This window comes from Muntiacus reevesi, chromosome 8 (genome assembly GCF_963930625.1).
Source record: "Muntiacus reevesi chromosome 8, mMunRee1.1, whole genome shotgun sequence".
In the NCBI taxonomy this organism is placed as follows: domain Eukaryota; kingdom Metazoa; phylum Chordata; class Mammalia; order Artiodactyla; family Cervidae; genus Muntiacus; species Muntiacus reevesi.
This window is the reverse complement of record NC_089256.1, coordinates 19,990,458-20,008,739: the sequence shown is the minus strand read 5'-3', so window position 1 is coordinate 20,008,739 and position 18,282 is coordinate 19,990,458. Positions and strand designations below refer to the sequence as shown.

The 18,282-nt window shown below is 46.1% G+C and overlaps 1 protein-coding gene across 1 annotated transcript in view; it reads left to right on the top strand.

Annotated features, from left to right (window-relative positions):
- The window catches only part of DSCAM (DS cell adhesion molecule), a 667,745-nt gene extending 652,645 nt beyond the window's left edge, over positions 1-15,100 (top strand). Inside the window, exon 33 of the mRNA XM_065943286.1 lies at positions 14,421-15,100. Coding sequence (XP_065799358.1) covers positions 14,421-14,773 — 353 coding nt within the window. The 3' untranslated portion in view covers positions 14,774-15,100. The remainder of the gene's footprint in view (positions 1-14,420) is intronic.
- The last annotated feature ends 3,182 nt before the right edge of the window (positions 15,101-18,282 follow it).

Here is an 18,282-nt window from a genome sequence, read left to right as displayed (position 1 = left end):
GGGCATCTATGTGAAACAGCAAACATCATACTTAATGGTGAAAAATTGAATACTATTTCCCTAAGATCAGGAATAAGATGAAGATGTCTGCTTTCCCCACTTCTACTTAATATTGCACTGTAATTTCTAGTAAGGCAAGTTAAGAAAAAGGCATCCATATTTGGCAGATAAAAGTAAAGCAGTGCCATAGATTCCGCCTGCCACTGCAGGAGATGCAAGAGATGTAGATTCAATCCCTGGGTCAGGAAGATCCCCTGGAGTAGGAAATGGCACCCCACTCCAGTATTCGAGTAGCCTGGCAGGCTGAGTCTCTGGGGCTGCAAAGAGTCCGACACAGCTTGAGCAGCAGTTAAGTACTTCACACTCCCATCCGAGACACACACCACACTTCCCCTTGCATACAGCAATCCCCTGGAGGAGCACCAAGTTTGTGTGCAGGTCTTGAAATAGTTAAAGGTTTGTGTCATGTTGATGACTTGTTGTTCAGTGTTTTTTGACTCATATTAAAAAATGTTTTAACGGTTTTCATGAGATTGTTGCCTGGATCCATCAGAACAATTGAAAAATCACAGCTAGGGAAGGTGCTATTGTCTTAATATATGCACTATTTATGTATTATTTTTTAATCTCATTTTTAAAATTAATTAATCAATTATTTATTTATTTGGCTGTGTTGGGTCTCAGTTGTGGCAAGTGGGATCTTCCTTACATCAGGCGAGATCTTTTGTTGAGGCCCATGGACTCTCTAGTTGTGGCATTCAGGCTCAGTAGTTAGAGTACTCAGGCTTAGTTGCTCCACGGTTCATGGGATCTTCGTTCCCTGACCAGGAATCAAACCCACATTCCCTGCATTGCAAGGTGGATTCTTAACCACTGGACTCCCAGGGAAGTCCCTTAATATACTATTTAGACTAAAATGATTTTATAACTTTAGATATGAATAAGTTTTTAAATCCACCTGAATTCTAATGTCCACAAACTGTGTTGTCCACTCTAGATGCCAAAATTATTGAACATTTGATATGCTTTTAGAAAAATATGTCATCCTCTGGAAGCCTTCCTGTATCTCCTTTATAATGGAACTAAATTAAACACTGGGCACAAAACCCACAGTTACAATGTAGTATCCTGCTGACTGGAGACTGTCAAGATTAGCAGGTCCTTGAACAAGTCTTTCAAACCAAAGTCTTTACCTGTGTTCCCTCATGTTTCTAAATGCTTATCAGTCATCCAGGTCTCTGGATATCTGTTTTCTTGCCATCAGTTCTTCTTTTTTGATGAGCTTTTTTTTTTTCTCCATTTATAATCCCAAGCTTTTAAGTTCTTTGCAAATCAGGACTAAGTTAAATGAATTTGGGCAGATTTTGGCTGCAGGAAAATAGGAAAAATGTCTTAGTTATCTTAGTTATCTTTATTTTCCCCCCAGTGCCCAAGATATCTGACAGCATAAAGAGTGTTCAAGAAATATTTTCAACTGACTTAATGCATTGAATATATACTCCTATCACTGCCTGGTGTATAGTAGGTGCTTAATAAATATTATTGAATGAATTAATATATGATGATTGTGATGATGAAAAGATTGGCCAATTGGTTCAAATATTACAACTATAGTAAAATAAAAGAGTACATTTAAGTCTGCTCCATCTTCCAGCCTAACTTTAAACAAAGTGATTTATTTTCTAATCTTGCTCTTAAGTCAAAACAAACTCTCTTCCACCAATGGGGGTAGTTCCCGACTAAATGTGGACAGCTGCTACCAAGGAGGTATCAAAATCCAGTTTTAGATTTTAACACATCTGAATTTTTAATTTGCTGCCTTTTTAGGACTTGTATATTTCAAATCAAATGCAAGTCTTGTAACTTCCATTTTCTTCAATAAGTCATGGCTGGGACTTCCCTGCTGGCCCAGTGGTTAAGACTCTGAGCTCCCGATGCAGGGGGCCCAGGTTTGATCCCTGGTCAGGGAACTAGATCCCACATGCTGCAGCTAAGACCTGGTGCAGCCAAATAAATGAATAAATATTTTTTTTTTTAAAGTCATGGCTATTTCCATCTTTAGGGCTTCCCTGGTGGCTCAGAAGGTAAAGAATCTCCCTGCAATGCAGACCTGGGTTCAATCGGTGGGTCAGGAAGGTTCCCTGGAGGAGGGCATGGCTACCCACTCCAGTATTCTTGCCTGGAAAATTCCATGGACAGAGGAGCCTGGTGGGCTACAGTCCATGGGGTCTCAAAGAGTTGGACATGACTGAGTGAGTAACACACACTTACACTTTAAAAACAAAACCAACAAGCCCTCTATTTCTCCGAGAAGCAACTGGAAAGTTTAACAGCACCTTTTCCTCTTGGTCAAGGTGGCTCTTATACTTCGGTTACGATACCAAGTTTTGGTTTCAGGTAGCACCTGGAGCCAGTTTCTGACGTTCTTGGATTCCTGCTGCTTCTTTATTCATGGTGCTTATCCTGTGCAGTCAAGAGATGCCACTGCAGGAAGCTACTTATATCAATTTAAAGTTTCAAACTTGCAACCTAATACAGACTGGCCCCGCCAGCAGCTCGGGCAGGACCCCCACACCCCTTCTGATCTCCGCAGCTGGACACCAAGGCTCCAGCCTTGAATGTCTGCACCTCCCTGACTGGCTCCCTGACCCCACTCCTCTGCCACAACGAATGCAGTGGAAGTTTTCTGTTTGGAAACAGCCATTGCCTGCCTCCAACTTGCTGGCTCTCAGAGCAACCAGTTACACGAAGCAGTTTGGGGATTTTAGTTTTAGGATCCGTTCATCCCATACCTCGTGCTTTCCTGAGTGTGTGTCTGTTTAACAGAAGAGAAGAGCGTGGAGTGAGAGGCAGGGTTCCCACCTGAAGGACAGCCAGCCTCTGCTCAGGTCACATCCCCTGCAAAGGCTAGCCTTGTTCCCAGCTGTCGTTGTCTGCACATGTAGCCATGTACCCGCATGTGCATACACACACATGCACACACACACACACACACACACATGCACACACACACACATACACACACGCAAGGCTTGAGGTCCCTGGCCTCCATCCTTCTAGAGGTAGCCTTGCTCTTTCCCACCCAACCTCCCTGCCTCCCTTCTTTCCTCCAGCCTGTATTTTCTGGCATCCACTCCACAACTGGTCCTGCTTTCAGAGCCAGGGATACACCCCAGTGTGGGGGGTCCCTGAGGGGGTCATGTAGGAGCTGGAGCTGCCTTTGACCCTCATGGACCCTTCCCCACTAGGGCCTCTGAATGCCCTAACAGCGAGTTCCCAGCTCAGCTATCCTCTAATTTTCCAATCCTGCTTTTTATCCAGAACTACTCTATTTCAGAAGAGTCATGAGCATGGACAAATTTAAAGTTCCACTTCATACCTCAGTGAAGTTTTGAAAAGTTCGCCAGCAAGTAGGAGGATCACAATAATGATGAGCCCTTAAAAATGCATGAAGTCTCCCAGGTACAAGCCAAGAATGGTAACGGAATCTGCGGGCAGGACCTCTGGTATCCAGTTCACATTATTTATTTAGAGTTGTTCCTGGTTGCTGTTTGGGAGTGCAGATTCATTTACCAAGAGGGGTTTGTTTACGAGTTTTCATTACCACTGCAACATTAATATTAAACTGGAAAAGCGTTAGATCTGGTCGGGCTTGGGTGTGGGCAGGCTACACGCTCCCCTTTGTAAGGAGCTCTTTGATGCTGTAGTGTCCTTGCAAGTCTGTGTGGTTTTTAAGTGAAATTGCCAGAAGTCGAGGTAAGCATCCTTGGTTTCTTACTTTTGCATCAATCTCCAGCTCCATCCAAGCACAGACATCAAACCTTGTTAAAGCTTGATGAAAGTTCCTTTTTATGTGTCCCCAGAGGAGACTGGAGCCCGCAGGGACCTTGCGTCACTGTCATTCTGCATGATTTTTTTGTGAAAGCGTGCACATGTTCTCACACTTGCTGAGGAATAAAGAATTGTCCAGCAGGGAAAAGAAAGTTATTGGAACGTGCCTTGGAGTTCCAGGCTCCCCCAAATGCATTCATCTGTCCCTTTTTTATCCCTAAACTTCTAATTCAAAAGTGCTTGACCAGTTGTCACAGATGAGATAGTTCAGAGCATAAAAAACTCTTTTACGATTCAAGGTTTTCATTAGAAACGATCAGACGCATTTTCTTTGTAGGCATGAATGCTAAGTTGCTTCAGTCGTGTCCACTCTTTGCGACCCACTGGACTGTAGCCCACCAGGCTCCTCTGTTGATGGGATTCTCCAGGTAAGAAGACTGGAGTGAGCTGTCATGCTCTCCTCCAGGGGATCTTCCCAATCCGGGGATTGAACTCGCATCCCTTGTGTCTCCTGCATTGGCATGTGTGTTCTTTACCACTGTCGCCACCTGGGAAGCCCCTCCCTTGTATAGGTAAGATTTAAAGCTCGCAGGGGTCACAGAACTACTTGAGCAGATGCAGTATTTCAAGGCAGGATTTCAGCCCACTCTCACTCATACCTGCCCATGGCTCTGAGCTCCCACCTCTTCAGGGCAGGTCGGACACAGACCTTCTGACTGCCAGTCCATCAGGCCCATCCCTTACTTTTCTCCATGACAAACTGAGGCTGTAATTCCTTGTGGAGTAGGAGGGACCGAGGACTACAGTTCCTTATTCTGATTGAATCCAATGCTTTAAAAGTAAAATTAGGGCTTCCCAGGTGGCACAGTGGTAAAGAATCCACCTGCCAATGCAGACGATGCAGGAGAGGCAGGTTCGGTCCTGCGTTGGGAAGATCCCCTGGAGGAGGAAATGGCAACCCAGTCCAGTATTCTTACCTGGAGAATTCCATAGACAGAGGAGCTGGCGAGCTACACTCCATGGGGTCACAGAGTCAGACACAATTGAGCAACTGAGCACAAAATAAAACTGAAGTGAAATAAGGACCACTTGGAATTCAGACCTCGGACCATCTGAGTTAGGGCTTCTCAACAGCAGCGCCATTAACATTTGGGGTTGGGTGAAGCTTTGTGGCTGGGACCAGCCTGGCCATGGCAGGATGCTGAGCATCTCTGGCCTTAGTCTAGAAGCCAGTAGCAGCTGCCTTACCAACCAAGACACCCCCCAAAAGCTTCAGGCATTGCTCTGTGTGCTCTGGAGTGCAAAATGACCCTCAGCTGAGAACCACTGTTGTCGACTGTAGACTTCTTTTCCCAGGCTGTGTGTGGCAAGTGGCCAGAACCCTCATCACAGCCAGCTTCACAGAGAACAAGTCCGTTACAGAGTTCCTGAGTTGCTGCATTCTCATTCTATGCCGGGAATGATTTTGCCATTTTCTTCCAAAGCTAAAGTGCGTTCAAACATCGCATGTGAGTCTGAACAGATAGAGAAGGTTCAGGAGGTTTTGCTTTCCTGATAGGCAGCTGCGGTGGGTGCAGGGGCAGGAGGATGATGTCCTGGTTTTCAGCTAAAAAGAGGCAAGTTTAACACAGCAGTTTTCGCACGGTGGGGCCGAGCAGGGCTGAAGGCCCCAGGGGTGGTGGATGACACTCTCTGAGCTCACGTCTGCTGATGGATGTTGGGATCACCAGGAAAGTCTGTGCTGGCGTGCAGCCCACGGCCAAGAGTTGTCCCGGCACCAGTGAGCAGAGTTAACCACTGAGAGAGAAATGGATGCTGACTTATTTAGCCTGAACTTTTGGGGATGTTAGTGGCACCGGCAGTCCCCAGAGGGCAGTGATGAGAGGATGAGAAATGGCCTGTTATGTCAAATAACAAGGCATAACTTGGAAATAATGGCTAAATCGCCTCTCACCCTTCAGGGCATGAGTCAGTGCAGCGCCTGGGCTCTGGCGGCAGGGAGGGCAGGGGTGAAGGGTGCAGCTCAATGCCCAGGTATCGCAGAGGCCCCCAGGCAGGTGGACTGTCAAGGGTCAAGGGCCGGCTCACAGCTGCAGTCATAACCCAGATCCCTTTGCCACTGGCCTGTGACTCAGTGACCTTGACCCTTCTCTGTATGTAGCTCTGTGTCTCTCACGGTCACCTCTCCGGGTCCTATGTCTCCGTGACATCCATCTGCTTCCCCATGGCCGTGTTCCTCTGACCTCCTCCCCCCTGCCTCTCTCCCTCTCTCTGCCCCCACCTCTCTGTCTCTCTCTCCCCATCTCTCTGCTTCTCTCTGTCTCTGTCTCTCCCCCAACCCTGTCCTCCCCATTCCCACCTCACCCCCGCCCTGCCCCATCCATCTCAGCACCACGTTGACCAGGCTGGCTGGGCAGCTCGGTCATTCTTCCCGCTCATCCCACCTCCTTCCCGACTCTTACCCCCTCCACGACTCTGACACAAGGGCCATCATCCTCCTAAGGAGCAGAGCACGGGGCATGACCATCCAGGGAGCACAGATGTACAATTAGAACCCATGAAAGCCAGTGGGTGGAGACAGCCCTCAGGGCGAAGGCAGGACTCAGACCCCAGGGTCGTCTTTGGGTTCCCACTGGGTTTTGGGGAGTAGCTCACATGGATCAGGTGATTGGGAAGGTGCTAGAAGAGATGGAATTGCAGACAGACAGGTGAGCAGAGCAGGGAGGGAAGGAAGAAGGAAAGTGGGCAGGGAGGGAGCTCTGGGGTCCCTGGGTCCTTCCCTCCAGCCTTCATGGGGCTCCCACTGGACTCTGCCCTTTTCTCCTATAGCTGCAACATCACCTTTCAATATGCAGCTTCTGCTCTGATATCCTCCCATCTCTGTCCTCTTGTCACACATGCACATGCACACACAGAGATACACATGCACACACAGACATACATGCATGCACACAGAGACACACAGACACACATACATGCATACAGACACACATACACAGACACTCTCTCTCTTTCTGTCTCTCTCTCTCCCCCTCCCCTGGAAGCCGGTCAGCCTGGTTCCTGCTCTGCACTCAGCTACCTCCTAACCCCCTCCCACCTGTGCTCATTGGGCTCTACTCCCCACCCCCATGCCTTTTATTTTCTGGATGAAAGTTGCAACACATGCGTGCTAAGTTGCTTTAGTCTTGTTCAACCTATGGTCTTTGCAACCCCATGGTCTATAGCCCACTTGTAGGCTCCTCTGTCCATGGGCTTCCCCACCTGGGAAGCAACGAAAACCAAGCAAGAAAGAGGGAGTGAGAAAGTGGACAGGTGGCCAGAGGAGAACCAAGAGAGGAAGTTATAACCAAAGAAGTGAACATGAACCCCACGGCCCTGGTTTCCTGGAATCTCCCCCAACCCAGGCTGGGCAGCAGGGGTCTTTGGGTGCCCACTGGATAGACCCTGCTTCCCCAGGGAGCAGGAGACCAGGGACAAGTGACTCTGGCTTGGCCTCAGCAGAGATAGAGGATGGATGACAGGACAGCCCACCAAAGGCACACCTTGGGGACAGTGGAAACCACAAGCATATTGACTGCTGTTACTGACCATTAAAGAGAAAGCTCCTCCTGCCTTTGGTGGAAGGGGCAGAGCCTGTCCCACATGGCAGAAATGTTCAGAGAGGCATCCTGTGAGGCCCCCAGCCCATCCCAGCTGGGAAGACCCTCTGTGTTTGGGACCTGTGACCTCTAACAAATCACTGCAGGCTGGGTAGCTCAGAAGGGCAGACGTACTCTCTCACAGTTCTGGAGGCCAGAAGGTTGAGATCAAGGTGTCAGTGGGGTTGTACTCCCTCAGGAATTTCAGGGAATAATCTGTTCCTTGTCTCTTCTGGCTTTTGGAGGCTCCCGGTGTTCCTCTGCTCATGGTCCCATCAGTCCAACCTCTGCCTTCTCCCCTCTTTGTGCCTCAGATTCTCCTCTACTTTCTTTTTTTTTATAAGGACACATGTTTTTGGACTAGGGCTACCCAGGGGCCGCTAGTGGTAAAGAACCCACCTGCCAGTGCAGGAGACCTAAGAGATGCAGGTTTGATCCCTGAGTCAGGAAGATTCCCCTGGAGGAAGGCATGGCAACCCACTCTAGTATTCTTGCCTGGGAAATCCCATGGACAGAGGAGCCTGGTGGGCTACAGTCCAGGGAGCCACGGCTGAAGCAACTGAGCATGCGTGCACAGATAGGTAGTTGGATTTAGGGCCCACCTTAAATTCAGGTGATCTCATCTCAAGATCCTTTACTGAATTGCAACAAAATCCTTTCTCCAAATCGGGTCACATTCCTGAACACTGAGGGTTGGCATATGGACCTGTCTTTGGGGGGGGGGACACTAATAAACCCACAAAAGACAGAAACTAAGGTAAAAGAAGAGTTCTCGATTCATTCACCTGGCTGATTTCCAGACCTGTAACTTCAGACTCTCTGGGAAGGGAGACATCTGACAATAAAACCTCCACCTGTATTATCTCATTAAATCCTCCTTCCAGCACTCTACAGTGGATTCAGCTCTTATTCCTGTTTTATGAATAAGAAAACTGAGCCCAGACTTAAGGCTATCAGATTAAATGCAGAGCGTCATCCGGGGCTTTCCAGGTGGCTCTAACAGTAAAGAATCTGCCAGCAATGCAGGAGACCGGGATTCCATCCCTGGCTGGTTGGTAGCTCTAGTGGTAAAGAACCCTCTGCCAATGCAGGAGACATAAGAGAAGCAGATTAAATCTCTGGGTGGGGAAGATCCCCTGGAGAAGGAAATGGCAACCCAGTCCAGTATTCTTGCCTGGAGAATCCCGAGGACAGAGGAGCCTACAGTCCCTACAGACAGAGGAGTGGGCTACAGTCCCTCACAAAGAGTTGGACACGACTGAGCAACTGAGCACCATGTTATCCAGACTTTCACCTTTAATCACCACCATTAGAAACATCATTTAGCTCCTCCCATGTGAAACAGGTGGATGGAGAGCCAGGGATTAAGGAAAGCAGCTGTGTGTGTCTAGATTGTCAGGACAGTTCCACATTCTACTTCTCTCTAAGTGCTTGGTTGTCCATGCATCTATAGACATCTGCAGAACCTAAGACATGGATGGACAATTAGAGAATCAGTTTCCTAATTGGTGCTAGGACTAGACCCTGGAGAAGAGAATGGCAACCCACTCCGATATTCTTGCCTGGGAAATCCCATGGTCAGAGGAGCTTGGCAAGCTATAGTCCAGGGGGTCACAAAAGAGTCGGACATGGCCTAATGAGTAAACACCAAACAACTGGGACTAGCACAAGGGGTGGGATTTTAATGGCCCTAAAGCATCTTTAATAAACAGCACTCCCCACGATCACTGTGGTGCTTTCTTCCGCATCAGTGCATGAATTATTAAGAGAGCTCATTTGCAGCATTCACACAGTTGAAAGAGCTACTTTACGTGCTAATCAGAAAACACACTGTTGAAAGGAGCTAATGAGAGCATCATACAACTTAATCAAGCTTTTGCCTGAAAAACTGGATCTTTCAGAGATATTGACTATTCAGAGATGCTTGGCAGGCCTGCAAGAAGCCAACACAGAAGCCCTTGTACATAAAGACGTGGTGCTGAGCTGTTTTCTTTATGAAGGATTTCCAGTTCTCACCATTCTTTTCCAGCTACCTTGTTCACTCCATCTAAAGCGGGAAGCCCTGCAGGCAGGGGGCAGGTAGCAAGGGCTTTGTCTTTTGATTTCAGACACATTCGTTCCACATAATCAAGCTCATGAGCATCCCACAATCCGGCTGGGACTAAGATGCTAATACTTTTTAGGGATTTAATAAGCCTGTTCATTCAGTGGGGAGTTGCTGAGATGGAGACCCATTCCTGAATCTGTGACAACGCACTGCAAATATGCCAAGCACTCGAGATTCAGTTGGGTCACAGAAACAGCATAAGGCACTCTTGACCTACATTTTAAAAGAAACGTGGAGGTAAATGCCTTCCACAATTTCTCAGCGTTTGAACAAACTGTTTTAAAATAATATTAGTTATGTAAAAAGAGCCAATTGAATCCAATGTGTTTATTGGATTCTTGGAATAAAGACAGATGATCACTTTCAGGAAATAGGGTATATTAAAATTTCAAAATTAGTTCATTAGAGTATGTTGATTCACATGTAAAAAAAAATATTCTTCATGCTACAAAGGAATTGTTCCAGTTTATGTTTTTAACAACAGCTACATTGATGCTTTCGTGATATTTGTTTACAAATAATTAGCCCACAATAGAAATAATTGTGAATTATTTTGTGAATTGTGAATAATACATCCACAACCATAAAAGAAGACAGAGAATTTTCAATACCACCATCAAAAAAGGCACTAAGGACATATGGTTTTATTTTTTTCTTAATTAAGTAGTTTTATTTTTCAGGACTAAAGCTGATACACAGCTAGATATACCTTCAACATTAGGGTCTATAACAGTAAAATTCATGCCACCATCTTTCTAAGTCAAAGTCCAGATACATCAAGTCACCAAAACCCATTTCACAAGAGTGCCAAATTACATCATTTCTTTCTTTAAGAGTGTCGTGGACAATTTATTGTCAAGAATTTATTATTGGACTTTCCTTTGATCCAGTTCACTGTATGAAGCTATCACTGAATTAAAAGTACCTTGACTTCAGTGAGCCAAAACCAAGGTGTCGCTGGGGCTGTTTTAGTTCAATACAGGCTAAAAATATTAATGAGATCATGTATAGTTACTCACTGTCACTTCATAAGATCCTGAAAAAGTCAATGGGAAAATGCTAAGTGGATTCCTGCTTCAAAAATACCAAATAACATGACAGTGTAATGCAAGGACTCAGAAATCAACTAGGTAAAATTTCCCACAAATAAGGTCATCATGTCTCTTATCCTGGGGGGAAAAATCTTAAGAAAAGCCAAAGCATTTTGAAAATCCTTATGCTCATTTATACTGTGCAAAATGAATTTTCCAGTAATTTTTCAGCCTGTCTTGCTTTTGTTTCTAGTTCTCCTAACCATTGAGCAGTCTCTCCCTGCTGTTTAAATGGTTTTTCTCTTTCAGTGAGTAAACCTCAATTTCAAAGATTCTGGGATTTACGTGTGCAGGTGTTGGGGGCGGGTGGGGGGCGGGTTGTGAATGTCTGCTCAGTCTTGTTTGACTCTTTGCAACTCTATGGACTGTAGCCCACCAGTCTCCTCTGGGGTTTAAGTCACTGTCTAATTGCACACAGCTTCACTTCTTTGTCGGAGAAGGAAATGGCAACTCACTCCAGTATTCTTGCCTGGAGAATCCCATGGATGGAGGAGCCTGGTGGGCTACAGTCCATGGGATCCCAAAGAGTCGGACACGACTAAGCGGCTTAACTAACTCACTTCTTTGTCAGCACCACAACCAGCTCACGGCAGTCCTGCGGGACACAGGGGGCTCCAAAATCCTGCCAAGGGGTTGGGTGAGGAAGGCATGAAGCTGGGAATATTTTGAAGCAAAAGAAACAAGAATTGCCAATTATTTTAGATTCAGAAAGTTAAGGAATGACTTAAGCCTTAGATATGTTACTAAGATCTCCCCTGCAGTGTCCCCACCCACATGAAACTCAGCAAGTCTGAAATAAAACCCACGATCTTTTCCCACCAAAATGTGATTTTTCTCCTAGACAGTTCTTTGCAATGAATGAATGGTCCTGCTGTCCGCCCAGGTTTCCTAATCTTGACACCTGGAAGGGAGTCATCCCTGACTCTTCCTCCTTTTTCGCCTGTCCCACCTGTGGTCATTTCCAGAGCCCTCTCCTTGAGCTCCACATTTCACAATTTCATTCACTCTCATTTCCCTTTGGTGCTCAGCCACCATCATGACTCCCTCATCTGTACCTTCTCCCACCTGGTCTCTCGGCTCCAAGACTGCCTGCCCCCAGGCCATTTTCTAACCAGAGTTGTTCACCAGGTATGCCATGGAGGAGTTACAGGTGAGCCTCTCACCCCTAGTGTGGCCAGGGAGAGCCCATTGCACTCATCCCAGTGTGTTGCACAAATACCCCTTGTCTGTCTGCTTCTCAAAGTGAGAACAACTGGAAGCACTAGGCTACACAATGAACACTGTTCCTAAACTGCCAGCAGATCAGATCCAGGCTTCAGTCCAGCTCAAACCTGGAGGATGTAGCTTGCAAAGCATGTATGGTGACTGGGCTGAAACCAGGCTCATGCATTTAGAAAACCTACAAGATGTATTAAAGACTTGAACCAGGGTCAAGAAGATGGGACCAAAAATGAATCAACAGATAGAAGTAGAATTAATTTCAAGTAGAATTAACCTGAAGAAGGAGGTGTCAGTATCTGAGGTTTCAAGCATCAATTTCTGGTAAGATGAGGATGACATTTAAAACGATTGGGCACAAAGGAGAAAGTGGCCTTTGGAAATGAGTCTGGAAATAGGGGCTGGCCTTCATAAACTGGGTTTATAGACTGTGGCATTTAAAATTCATGATGGACAGTCATGTGGAAATATCTAACAAAGCATCTAAAATTCAAGTCTAGGGCTCGAGAGAGAGAGCAAAATGGAAATGATGGATATGAGAGCTATTCATAATGAGATTAGATGAAGGCTGAGCCCCAAAGAGAGGACTGAGCTCAGGCCACTGGAGAAACCCTGTACTTGAGGATGGATGGAGGACAGGGTCCAGGAAAGGATTGACAAGTGTCAGTCAGAGGTCCAAGAAGAGCTCTGGGAGAGAGCAGTGACATGGAAGCTGAGAATTCTGAAAACAGAAAGATCAACTGCATGAGATGTTGTAGGTTCTATAGAAGGAAGAAGAAGTGATAAGAAGTGCTAAAAAGAAACCATGGAACATGACAATTAGAGGCACAGTCCAACTTTCAAAGAACAGTTGCTGTAGTTGATGGTGATGGTAGCTGTGCCAGTTCAGATTTTCCAAGAAGCAGATGCCAATGCAGATTAGATATGCAAGGGATTTCAGGAGGCATTCTTGCAAAGAATAGAGACAAAGAAGAAGCAGTGATACCAAGCTCAGGTTCAGCTTCCCACTGCTCAAGAATCCAATGCTAAGAGACAGGTGTTGGCTAAAGAAAAGATAGCTTTATTGAGGAAGCTGGCAAACCTGGGGAGAAGATGGACTCGTGTCCCGAAGAACCAAATCCCCAAACCACAGGTTTTGCTCAGAGATTAAACAGAAAAAAGAGGAAGGGTCTACATGCTGAGGAGAGAGTTTGGATGCATAATTAGCTTATGGACATTCTTCTGTAGTAGGTGGTGAGGTCACAGGAAGTCAACATCATCAACCTTCTAACTGGTCAGGGATTTATGTGCTTGTGGTCAGTGTACAATTAACCTCTTCTACCTGATGGGGGTTTCAAATCTGCAAAACCACTCAAAGGATATGGCTGAAAATATTATGTATAGCCCTTGAGGGAGAAGTGAAGGTCCTTTACTTTGACTAAATTGTTATTATTTTGTCTTGCTTGACTATTGTTCATTGTTTCTGCATTTTATTTCTCTGACTAAATTTATTCTTTGGAATTTGGGTAAGGTCATGGAAGCTAAAGTTTTTCTACAAATAAGAGGCAGGCAGAGGATATGGCCAGGGTCTATTGCAGGAAGGCCTCGTAGGGTCCTGCTCAGTTACAGCAGAAGCAGGCAAAGAGAGTCCACACAGATGCAGGTGTGACACCTGTGAGAGGAGAAGGGGAATGAGGAAGTGGGCAGGGAGAGTCTCAGCTGCAGCCAGGCAATGGGGACGCCCTGAGCAATCCTCTCACTGGGAAACCCCAAATCGGCAGGATTAGTCATGAAGGGAACCTGTGGTCTCAGGCAGTGCTGGGAGCAGTCCAGAAGGTGACCTCAGTGTCTAGGGAGTGGGGGAGAAGTTGGATTCTCCCTGCAGCAGGTTCTCTTGAAGAGGGTTGTTTCCCTGGCACCACAGAAGCCCAAGTGAGTGGTCCTGAGAAGGAAGTAGAAACCCTGATACTCAGTCTAAGCTATTCTCCTCTCTCTACATGGCACTGAGTGAAACAGAAAGACACAAGCATTTTAGCAGGCAGGCAACGCCCGGTAAGGAGGCCATGTGCTCTGGGATTTCCACCAAAAGCAATCATAGAAAGCAGTAGCTAAATGACGGCCAAGGTCACATAATTCCATGGAGGTGCTGAGACGCCATCATGTTTTGCTCAGCAGCCCTGCCTCCCTCCTCAAGCCCCTCACTCTCCTGAGCACTGCCCACTGTATCCAGGGTTTGGTCTGTCACTGTTTATACCCAGCGTGCACTGCTGCCTTTAGCCTAAGTTTCTCTTTCAAAGTATCTTGAGATCTCTGTTTCTCTGGTGTAACTATGACTTTTATGGCTAAAGCCAGCTCTCCTTGTGTCTGGTGAGGGGTGGGGGGAGGTGAGGATGATGTCTTTGTAGGAATTCTGACCAAGAGTCTTGGGAAAGGCAACCGGAGGGTGTGGTGACAGTCACCTGCAAACCCTGAGTGGCCCATCACATATGCACAGGGTAACCAGGCATCTATAGACCAAGTTGAAGAGCCCACCTAATCCTCTGCATTTCCTTCCAGGTGACCTCATCCACTTGCCTCCATACCTTCGAATGGACTTCTTGTTGAACCGAAGTGGTCCAGGCACAAGCAGGGACCCGAGCTTAGGGCAGGCGTGCTTGGAGCCCCAGAAAAGTCGGACCCTGAAACGCCCCCCGGTCCTTGAGCCCATCCCCATGGAGGCGGCCTCCTCCACGGCCTCCACGAGGGAGGGACAGCAGTGGCAGCAGGGGGCTGTGGCCACATTACCTCAGCGCGAGGGGGCAGAGCTGGGACAGGCAGCCAAGATGAGCAGCTCCCAGGAATCGCTGCTGGACTCACGGGGCCATTTGAAAGGCAACAATCCCTATGCCAAATCCTACACCCTGGTATAACCAACGGCATGACTGGACAGCGGTTGTAAATACGGTTTAACAAAGTCAATCAAAGCTACCTTTTTTTTACGGAATTCCAATATTTATAATGAAAGAAAATTGCCAAAATATATTAAAAAAAAGAGAGAGAGAGAGAAAATGCTGAAAAAAAAAAAAAAAAACCACAGACAGTGCAAAGACTCTCCTGCTTTTTTTCTGTCTGAGTGTGAGATCCATCTGTCTGGGCATCTGATTTTTTGGGAAAGAAGTCCAGTTTTATGATCTTCACGGGCTATTGCATTTTTACTGATTTTCTACAAAGTGCATGGGGGACTCATTCAACCTTCTGACCAGAAGTTCTATCACACAAGATTAAAAAAAAAAAAAAAAAAACAGGAAAAAAAATTAACCCTCTTTGTGAATTTAAAAGGAACCTTGATTTGGGGGCCGGGGAAACGTTAGTCATGTTTGCACATCTTTCTTTCCCATTAGAAACTGGGTCCCTGATTCGACCTCCTTCTGTTGTTACTTAGAATGAGTACCGTCAGTGAAGGGGTGGGGGGAATCAATTTGTTTTGGTTTTCTTTTTGGTTTATTTTTTAATTTAATGAGACACTCTTTGCATTTTGTCTAAGCGAAATAAAAAAGAAAGGTGGTCTGCCTTTATTTCGATGTCTGCTTCTCTTGTCTCCTACTGACCGCTGAATCCTCCTTCCTAGGGAGGCTTGAGTTTACAAACACCAGGGCTGGACCCAGAACCCAATTTAATAAACTAGAGTGGATTCCAAGACTGATCTCTGCAGGGCAGTGGGGAAAGAACACAGAAGATGCAGTGAGTCTGAGTATTCATGAGGGGCTGACCAGGTATTCTGAGCACCCTCACATGCTCTGCTCCCTACCTTCCAATGATACTTGGCTCTCCAGTTTGGACCAGGGGTCAGCAAACTGTGACCTACAGGACAAATCCAGCTCACTGCTGTTTTTACAAATAGAGTTTTATTGGAAGGCAATCATTCACACTGCTTGCATTTTGTCTATGGATGTTTCATGCCATGATAGCAGAGTTGAGCAGTTACAACAGAGATGGTACGGCCTGCAAAGCTGGAACTGTTCACCATCTGACTGTTTATAGGAAAAGTTTGCAGACCCCCACTCTGGAATCCCACACGGTTGGCCCCAGCTCACTGGAGGAAGGAATATTGGAGCAGGAGAGGGCCAACCCTCAGGGAGCTGTCCTGTCACCACCATGACCAGTATCTAATTGTGCATTTTAGTATCTGTTCCTCTAACTCTCTCCTCTGCACCCAGAGAAAACAAGTCCAAGAGTAAATGGTGCTCTGCTGAAATCTTTCTTTTCCTTCCTCTCAGTTTAAATTATTTACCTCTTGGTTCATCCTAACAGAACCCATACTCTTAAATAGTATGAACCATTTTCTTCTTATAGTACACTTTAGAAAGAACCCCCAACACACACATTCCCCGCTCCAGACTCTCTTAGGTCTCATGTCAGAGGTTAGGCATTGACCAGAAAACTTGGTCAAATGCTGGTGACTGCTCAGTTGCCCAGGTAGCAGACTGCACAAATACCTTCCCTCCCTTTATAGTCTCTACAGGCTCCCCTGAAGCCACCACCTTGGGCTGGTGCCAGCCATTGCCATTTGGGAACATGTTCAGGAGTTTCTTTCCTGTTGTCCCTCCCTCTGTCCTTCCGTTCCTCCCTTCCTTCCTTCCTTCACTCCTTCTCTCCTTCTTTTCCATCATTCCTTCCTTCCACTTATTTTCCAGGCAGGCCCATTTGCCTACGTAGATTCAGCAACACTGAGCATCTACAGAGCAGGTCAAGGACCACGCCAGGACCGCCTGCTGGTCCTGACAGTAGGTGACTCCCTGGATGCGAATTGTTGTATTCTTGCTGTGGCTTCAGACTTTAATCCGTGTTGACAGCTTATTGTTTGCATCCTCACACTCTCACAGACTGCTCTTTTATACAAAGAAATGAAATGTTACTTTCTGGGAAGAAAAAAATTAAAGATCTATCTTTCATCAAGTTAAAACTTACTATATTCCCCCAAACTTAGAAATTTGCTTAAAAAAAAAAAAAAGATTTATCTCAAATTGTGGAAAAATAAAAAAATTTCACACCATGTCTGTCTCTGGAATGGATTGTTTTCAATAATACTGCCTTGAAAATGCTCATTAAAATGAGTGGAAAACACTCATTAAAATGAGTTTGACACATAAGCACTGTTTCAAAAAGTCCACACTATCTCTCAGGTAGAGGCTTGGTTTTCTTTTGTTGTTGTTGTTTTTAATATTTATTAGAGTGTAGTTGTTTTATATGCTCTGGTAATTTCAGCTGTATAGCAAAGTGAATCAGTTATATGTATATATACATTCCCTCTTTTTTGGATCTCCTTCCTATTTAGGTCACCACAGAGCATTGAATAGAGTGTGCTATACAGTAGGTTCTCATCAGTTATCTATTTTATATGTAGTAGTATATGAGGCCTGGTATTAATATCTACAAAGAGATCCAGCTTAAAGGGGTCTCTGTGCATTGTCCATTACTGAGAGTAATGATCATTTTCCTCTGGATCTCTGCCCATCTCTAATGCCTCCCTGAGGTCATCTTTATTGGCCTAAAAGTCTTAAGCTTTAAGTCGTGTCTGACTCTTTATGACTCCATGGACTGTAGCCCACCAGGCTCCTCTGTCCATGGGATTCTCCAGGCAAGAATACTGGAGTGGGTTGCCATTTCCTTCTCCAGGGGATCTTCCTGACCCAGGGATCGAACCCAGGTCTCCAGCACTGCAGGCGGATTCTTTACCACTGAGTCACCAGGGAAGCCCTCTATCCTCTCTATCCATCTCTTTATCATCTTCAGCTGCCTCCATCCTTCACTTATTTACCATGGTTAACTGTTCATTACTCCTATCTTGCTCCATTGGAGTGTCAGCTCCACTAGGGCAGAACTCTTTGTTCTGTTCATTGTGTCCCCAGTTCTTAAAACAGAAGAAGCTGGCCCATAGTAGGCATCCTATAAATATTTGTTGAATTGGGAAAAAACTGATTGGGGTTGCATAAGCTCAGGGTTCCTCAGCTGTGACACAAAACCACCCTGCTGCTCTGTGTCACCCATGGGCCTGGCCGGATGGGGGAGGGAGAGCAGTGGGACTGATGGGAACACGGCAATCACGCTGACTTCTGGGTCATGAGGAGCGTCCCGCTGAGTGTCTTCCAGCATCCATGGAACCATGGAGGCCAGCTCATCACTTTTCAAGTATGGGGAACGCTGAGCCTCTCTAGGGTTCTCGATCCTAATCAGACCTGAGCGGCACCACCCCCTCCTCCACTGCCTGGCAGGACCCCTTACAGCTTAGACTTCTGGTTGTGATCCACTCATGAGTTATTTTTTACAATTTGATGGTAATTTTTTTTTTTCTTTCCTCTTTTCAATCTCTCACTTTTCAAAAAGAAAAACAAGAAAAAAATTTGGGAAAAGTGACTTCAAGCACATGGCAAAGGGTGCC